Raw genomic sequence first — 8,674 nt, forward strand, 5'->3', positions numbered from 1 at the left:
TGGTGGTATCAGAAACTCCTCGAAAATTCGATACAGAGTCACTATGAGTCTGACTTGACTCAACAACACTTAACAACAATCACAAAGTGTGTGACACTATAGGATGAGCACTGGCCTGATGGTACACAGCAACAACAACAATAAAAAAAGTTAGCTTTTTTTTATAGATAGCTAACTGCAATGTCAGCAGTTGAAACCCTCTAGGCACTCCTCTGAAACCCTGCTATTTGTCAGAATTCATTTAAAGGCACTTTACAATAGCATTAAAAAAAGACACAAAAAGAATAAGTGAAATCAAGACCTTAGCACACATACCCAGATGTTAATCAGCAACTGAATGGATAAGAAAATTGTGGCTTTTGTTGTTGTTGTTGTTGTTGTCAGAACCAACCTTAGTGTTGGTTCTGACTCATAGCATCCTTGTATAGGTTTTCCAAGGAGCGACTGGTGGTTTTGAAATGGAGACCTTGTGATTCAAACTGACCTTGCTATCCAGCTTTATCCTACAGCACAATGTGATGTATATGTACAACTACTCTTTTGTTAGTTGTCATCTAGTTGGTTCTGACACATAGCCATCCTTTGCGTGGTGTTGCATCATTCTTGAAATCTTTGTTGTGTTTGAACCCATTGCTACAGGCACAAGAACTGTTAATCTCATTGAAGGTCTTTCTTTTATTGTTCACTGATGCTCTACCTTACCAAATATGTTGTACTTTTCCAGGGACTGGAGCCTTCTGATAACAAGGCAATGCATGTGATACAAAGTCTTGCCATCCTTACTTCTAAGGAATATTCTGGCTTTACTTTTTCCAAGATGTATTTCATCATTCTTCTGGCAGTTTGTAATATATTTACTATTCTTATCTAATACCATAATTCAGAGACATCAATTCTTCTGCCATCCTTGTTCACTGTTCAGAGTTGCAGCATTCAGTTGGGTCACTTAGTTTAGATTGGGCACAAATACAGATTTCTTTAGTCGTTGGCCAGACATTTCTCTTCCAAATTTCATGGCATAAAGGAAGGAGTAAGCACCTCAAGGGATGCATCTATTTGTTAAAATATTTTAGTTGATATTTTGTCAATTCCTGGTACCTTGTCTCTTTATAAACCTTCAGTGTAGCTTGGATTTCACCTTCAATATCAGTGCTTCTTGATTGTATGTATGGAAATGGTAGAACATTGACCAATTTTTTTAATGTACAGTGACTGTATTCCTTCCAGTTTCCTTTGTTTCATTAGATAAATTTCCCATTGGATCTGTCTATATATTTATAGCACCTTAGGGCTTGAGCTTTTCTTTATTCCTTCATCTTGGTAGCATCGTAGTGGATTATGAATTATGCTGCTCACCACAAGATCATAAGTTTGAATCTACGAGATACTGTATGGGAGAAAAATGAGTCTTTGTGCTCCCATAAAGGTTATAGCCTCGGATCTTCAATACAGGGTCATTCACTATGAGTCGGGAACAACTCAATGGCACACAGTCACCACCAAACATCCTTCAGTTTGAGAGTTGCAGAGTGTGTTATCTCTTTTGATTTTCTAACTCTAGGTCTTCTAATAATTTATGCTTCACTTCAGAAAAACAAAACAGAAATCCCTCTCTCTACACTTTGAATTCCAGAGGTCCTGTCTCCTCATCAGTTATAGTATGAAAGTGGAGCTGAAAAGCAGAGACCTGTCCACCTGAGTGACCCTGTTAGTATTTGAAATCTCAGTGGCACAGCATCAAGCATCACAGTCATATGTGAACAACGACAGCACAATACATTGAAGTGGTGGATACGATTAATTCTCAGAAATAAAAATAATAAGCTCTAGAATCATGCTACAGTATGGATGAATCTCAAAATAATTGTGTTAAGTTAAATTCAGAAAAAAAACGTATATATTGCATGACTTTATCCATTAAAAAGAAATTCTAGAAAATTGAAACTAACCAATGGTGACAGAAAGTTATTGCTTGCTATTGGGCATAAATGAAGGGTGAGAGAAAGGATTACAAAGGTGCATAGTATAACTTTTGAAGGTAACAGTTATATTCATTATCCATAAATATTGTTTTCAAAGATATATACATATTTTAAAATTGATGAAATTATGTTGTTGTTGTTATGTGCTGTGGAGTTGGTTCCGACTCATAGCGACCCTATACAGGGTTTCCGAGGCTGTAAATCTTTACAGGAGCAGAAAGCCTCATCTTTCTCCTGAGGAACAGCTGGTAGTTTCGAACTGCTGACCTTGCGGTTCGCAGCCCGATTCGTAAACACTACGCTAATTATATGAATTGAAAATGTGCACTTTACTTTTTTGTTGTTATGTGCCATCAAGTCGGTTCCGACCCATAACGACCCTGTATAGTATCTATAAGTAGTGACTGGTCAGCACCACATGGGTTAATGGGCTGGACTTTAGAGTTGGATTGAACTGCAAGGGGAGCGGTTCAAGGTTGCCAGCCGCTCCTTTGAAACTCTATGCGTGGTCGTTATGGGTTGGAACTGACTCAACGGCACTTAACAACAACAATAACAACATTTTACTTTATGTCAAATATGCCTCAAAACTGGTTTTAAAAGGAAGAACAGGTAAACTTCCTCATTCTGATGGGGCTATCATCAAAAAATCCAACTGCATATAAGTGAAATAATAAAATCATTAAAGCTCTTATTCTGACACAGGAAGTCATATTTCTTTCCTCCCTTACTTTCAAGTAGGAAAGATTAAAGACACAATAAAGTAGCTATAAATTTCAATTCTTGTAGTTAAGTGTCCTTGAGTTGGTTCCAACTCATTGCAACACTGTACAGAATTCTGAGTAGTGGGTTTGAACCACTGACCTTATGGTTGTTGTTGTTGTTAAGTGCCATTGAATCGGTTCTGACCCATAGCGACCCTGCATAGGGTTTCCAGGGAGCAACTGAGGAGCTCAAACCGCTCACCTGGCATTAACCCACAGCGTCACACCAGGAGCCTGGTTAATAACTAAAACTACTCCAAAATAAATTACCACTATAAATGAAAAAATTGTATCATATTAACATTAATAAATTCTATTGCTTAAAAGGTCTCCAATATGGGAATCAAAATATAAGTCAGAGAGAAAAATAAGACTAATTGAAACTTAGGGTAAGCTGTGCTTATCCTACAGCACCACACTTGGACTTCATAAATTTTATTGGAAAGAATAAAATTGACATGCCATAATGGAATACATTTTCAGATAAATTATCAGAATTAATCAGTGTATTTAGAAAGATTGCCAGACACATGGTCATTGTACATAATTTATATTATGATAAATGAAAAATATCAAAAAAAGAAATGTAAAAGATAATTGGAGATAAGTAAAAGAGACAAAAAAAATTCAAGACTTACATACAAAACATAAGATTGGCTGCTAAAACCCACCAGCAGCTCTTCAGATATCCTGTCCAAGGTCGCTATGAGTGGAACTGACTCAACAGCACTTGACAATGACAACAAAATCTTATATGACCATCATAAGTTCTAATATTAAAGTCCTTATAGTACTAAGTTTTGATGAAGACATGGGTCAAGGGGTAAGTTCAAACACTACTTGATGAAATGTGCATTTGTCTTAGAACTGGTTAACTGTTGAGATAATTTTTAAAATATTGATAAGTATATATGTCGACCATGCAATTTCATTTCTGTGAATCTAGGTAATATGTTCAAAAGACATTCAGAAAGATATTTAGAAAATCATTAGTCACTATTAACTAAGTAGTAGCTAAATATTTTAATAATCATTAAATTACCAACCAACAACAGAATGGATTTTAGAATGTTTATTCACATAACAGGGAAGTTTCTAGTGGTACACGTGGTTAAGCACTTGTCCACTACCATAGAGTGGCAGTTCAAATCCACCAAGATACACTTTTGAAAGGTTACAGCCATTGAAAACTCTTTGAAATACAGTTGAAGTTTAAAATACATGGGTCTTATGAGTCAGAATGGAGTCCTGGTATGGTGCTGGGGGAAATAGTACTGGACTACAAGGTCGGTTTGAACCACAAGGTCAGTGATTCAAACTTACCAGAAGCTCCTTGGAAACCCTATACAAGGTCCCTGTGAGTTGGCACTGACTTCATGGCACTGAACAACAATAGCAACAATGAGTCGGAGTAGACTCCATGGCAACTGAATAGGTTGCTTGTTGCTGTGTTTGTTCTTTGTTTCAGGTTGAGAGTGATTATTTACATAACATACTAATCATTGAACAAGTATCACACGTGAATGAAAGGAAATAGATTATAACGTACACTATATGATTCCACTTTCATAAAGATTAAAAACAAGCTCTATAATATTGGAAATCAATATAGTGGTTTGAGAAGAGGAAGGAGAAGTGATAAGAGAAAACACAGTGCAGAGTTCACAAGAGGTTTACAGTGTGTATTTCTGGATAATCTGTAATTGCATTGGTCTATAAAATTTTTCATTAAACTTCACCGTTTTTTGATATATTTAGATTTATTTCTGTATGGTAAAATGAAATAGCAACATTTATTTTAGGAAAAAATGAGTAGAAGCAAGAACTGGAAAGGAATCACTGTACAAAGATGCACTATAAATAAACATTATCAATTCAAACTACAGATAATAAGTAGCTTTGAAATAAAGCAAAAATCTGGACAAATCAGTCTTGAAAGAACTACATTCAGAATGCTCCTTAGAAGCATGTCAAGACTTTGTCCTGCTTACTACAGACAAGTCATCAGGAAAAACCAATCACTTAGAAAAGGACACTTTGTTTGGTAAAGTAAAGGATCAGTGAAAATGAGAAACACACACCATGAGATGAACTGACAACAATGGACACAAACACACCAATGATTAGTAGGATGGCTCAGAAAACTGTGATCAGTGTCTCAAAACAAAATGTGATGATTTGTTGCATAACTACACCGATTTGCCCTGTAAACTTTCATTCTAATCACAATGCAAAGGAAAAAAAAGGAGTAGGACCGAATGACATTTGGTTTTATTGTAACTAAAGGCTACAAGGATCGGAGTTAACACCATACAAAATCATGAACGAAAATACGGATGAACCCTTAAGATCAAAATATCAACCCAAATAAATAAAGACACTAAACAACTCATCTAGTATAACTCTATTTCTATTTCTTTAAGATTGTAAAGTATGGGAATCTAGTCTTTTAAGATGCATAGGAAACCTGGTATGCCAATAATAATTTTTAATAAATTTTATTGGCTCAAGTATATATTTTATTTATATTTATTTTTGTATATTGTATTTTTTAAATAAAATATATGAAATCTTACCGTTTCTTCGTCATTTTCCATAGAAATCAGATTGGATTTATTAAGAGCACAGGCTGTTTTACTTTCTGTCCAGGTTTTTTTATTACTACTAATAAAATAGCAATTGTTGAAATAATAAAACCAGTCTTCTGGACAATGATCACAATGATGCACTGAGGAATGATTCTGAATTACTATAGAAAATAGTTCGAATTACAAATGCAAAGTTAATTGACATTATTGAATAACAATGTTATTATATTACGCATAGACATACACAATCTATAAATATAATTTACAGTATTTGCATAAATAAATACATACACACAAAAAAATCATCAGACTCCCATCCCTAATTTATCTATCATTAAAAAGACCTGTGCTATTCAGGTTCTGAAAATCACTGAACAACACCAGTTTATTAGAAGAGTAAAATTATTTTATCTCTTATAATATTATGCTGTTGTTGTTTGTTAAGTGTTGGCAAGTTGATTTTTCAATTCATAACCATCCATGTAACACATTAGAAGTTTCCATAGGGAGTTTTAGACTGTAATTATATAGGAAGAGCACCGTGGCTCTGTGGATAAACACTAGACTGTGAACCACTAGTTTGGAGATTTGAAACCACCAACTGCTCTTCAGAAGAAAGAGGAGGCTTTCTACTCTCACAAAGATTTACAGTCTCAGAAATCCTATATAGGGAGCTGTGTGTCAGCACCAATAGAGTGGCACTTACCAACAATAATTACCCATATAGAAGCAGTAGAGGATTTGAGTCACTTGTCAAACAAGGGTATAATGATTTTAAAAGAATGTTTCTGCTAATATCTGATAACATGAATGCCCTCTTATGATTTTTATCTACAAAAATTATTGCTATATTTTAGAAAGTTTTTAGATGCCTTATTATTTCTTTATGACCTAAATAGAGACAAGATATGCTGTGGCACTGTGGGATAACACACTGGACCACAAGTTCTCTTTGAACTGCAAGGTGGGCAGTTCAAACTCACCAGCCACTCTTCAGAAGCCCTATAAAGGGTTACTGTGAGTCGGAATTCACTCGAAGGCACTTAATAACAACAATAATCTTAACATACCAGAATTTAAAAAATGTTTACATACCTTTCGGGACTCTGTTCTTTCCCTGTATTCTAGTGCCTAGAAAGAGCAAAGTAATTCTCATAGTGATTAATATTTCTGTAACAAATCATAATAGTTTTGCTGTCTAGCATATTCTTTGATGTATTATTTTAAAATATAATAATGTATTTTTATAATATTTTACCAATGAAATTTAATCTATAAAGGTCTCAAGAAAAATATTTGAAAACTTTCAGGAACAAATATTTCCATTTCTTATAGTATTTGATTTAATTTCTTTGAAAAATTAACTTTTATTTCTCAAATCAGTGTTTTCAGTCTTAGTGCAAGTTTGGAAATGCATATGTATATGCACATATGTATAATATACACATTTAGAATGAAAAAACACGTATTCTTTACAATCATTCTGTTATTAATCTCTTTGAAAATTTTAGAATAACTTTTCCATATTCACTTCACATTAATGAGGCATTCTAAATTTGTCAAGTTTAAACAAAATTGACAAACATATGACACAAATGCATAAATTAAAATGAGAGTTCTACTCCATAATATTATGAAATATATTGAGGCACTTTCAAAGTTTTAAAAGGAGTATCCCCTTATAGTATTTTACAAACTTACCAGGGTTAATAACTTTGACAATTGCTATGCTGGCCATCAAGACAAGGCAGGTGACTCCTAAGATCCCAGCAGTGAGCTTTCCTGGAGGAGATGGACAATAAACAAAGTGATAAAATGGAAACACTGAGAAAAGATAGAGGAAGGCTATGTGTACAATGTTGTATTCAGGAGAAGCCAGAAGCACAGGGAATCATAGGCACAAGTACTAGACCTTGAACCCACATTCTCTATTGCAATTTTTCTCAGAAATTACCATTTAATTTCCATCAATATAATAGCTCATTTATTACTTATGAAAGACTATACATTTGAAAAAATGCCTAAATATAATTAATCTTTAGATTTTATAGCAGAATATGATATCCAGATGAAAGATCCGACCTTAAAAAATGAAGACTGTTGAGCCTGTTCCCTTAATCTGATTTTCCTTGTTCCATGTCAAGTTTTGACTCTTTCCCCACATCTCTTCACTACACTTTCTAAACAGGTTCTATTGAGAATTGACTAAATGTTTTACCTTTGCAGTGGCCATTTTTGTCGTTCTTTTGAAGATTCTGAGAAGCGTTATGAAGAGTTAAATCTGCATAAATTATTTCCTGCTCACTTATTGAAATGGATCTCTTAGCATCCTTAGATTTCATTTGCTGTCTTTTTGAGTTCTTGGTCAGATTTATATCTGAGTAGATTATTGTTTGGTTATTCATCTCTGCAGCAGCGGGGTGCCAAGCTGTGTGCACTATGGTAAACTGTGCTTAAGAAGGAAATGTATGCTTTTTATATGACAAGATCAAAGTAGGTCGGGGAGGCAGGGTGTTCTTTGCAGCTGAGAGTCTCATGTTCTGACTCTAATTCACTTGGAGTCTCACACAAATGTCTCATGATGGGATAAGTAATTTTATTCTGCATTCAATAAAACAATAATACTTGGAGTAAAAAACGCAATAAATTATTGAAAAATAAATGTGCTTCATAAATGATAATAGCCTTGCTTATTGAAGTCAGTTTCACAGAATTAAATCACTACACTTCCTGGGTTAAAATTAAAATGCTGTATTGGGGAAAAAATACATCCATTTAGGACACCTTTCTAATATAATAATCCTTAAAGCCTGGGCGTTCCATAGAAGTAGGGGTTGGAAAGTTGGCATGTATAATCATTTGTTACACTAAATTGCTTTAATTTACTGACTAATGTTGATTTAGTCTATGGAGATGAAAGGGCATGGTATTTTTCTTATTAATGAATGGGTAGAGTTCTGAGAAATCAGTGCATATTTGAACACTGTTGACTCAAACTTCCAGTTCATCACAGTGCACATGGGTTCAATCCTTTAGTTGTATTACTATATTTCAGTAATATTATTTAATCATTTTTATAGTTGAACTTAATTCTGGTGCTGTAGGAAAAATCCTGGACTTCTAACTACCAGGGTTAGCTCCTAGGGTGAAAGATTAGACCTGTTCCCTTAATGATTTACAGTTTTGAGTCAGAATGGACTCAATGGCTATTACTTTTTTTGTTTTTGTTTCTTTGTTATTTTAAATTGTTTATTATTAACTATAGATTAAGATTTAATGTAAACTAATTCATCCTTTTTTTTAATAGAAATGTTAAACTTGTGTAATATAATCTGAGTAA

The 8,674-nt window shown here is 34.0% G+C and overlaps 2 protein-coding genes across 2 annotated transcripts in view; both read right to left on the bottom strand.

Moving 5' to 3' along the window:
* Positions 1–5,322: 5,322 nt before the first annotated feature.
* Positions 5,323–7,739, bottom strand: LOC102821275 (NKG2-A/NKG2-B type II integral membrane protein-like; the record flags this gene model as incomplete). Its single annotated transcript, XM_006877541.1, has 3 exons — positions 7,550–7,739; positions 7,036–7,131; positions 5,323–5,495 (listed from the first exon to the last, which is right to left on the bottom strand). Coding segments are annotated over exons 1-3 (459 nt in total), but the record flags the coding sequence as incomplete, so codon positions are not given.
* A 70-nt stretch (positions 7,740–7,809) lies between these two features.
* The window catches only part of LOC102821675 (NKG2-A/NKG2-B type II integral membrane protein-like), a 22,805-nt gene continuing 21,940 nt past the window's right edge, over positions 7,810–8,674 (bottom strand). The window contains exon 5 of the mRNA XM_006877542.1: positions 7,810–7,935. Within this exon, the coding sequence (XP_006877604.1) occupies positions 7,810–7,935 (126 nt within the window). The remainder of the gene's footprint in view (positions 7,936–8,674) is intronic.

This window comes from Chrysochloris asiatica, unplaced genomic scaffold (genome assembly GCF_000296735.1).
Source record: "Chrysochloris asiatica unplaced genomic scaffold, ChrAsi1.0 scaffold00525, whole genome shotgun sequence".
NCBI classification, from domain to species: domain Eukaryota; kingdom Metazoa; phylum Chordata; class Mammalia; order Afrosoricida; family Chrysochloridae; genus Chrysochloris; species Chrysochloris asiatica.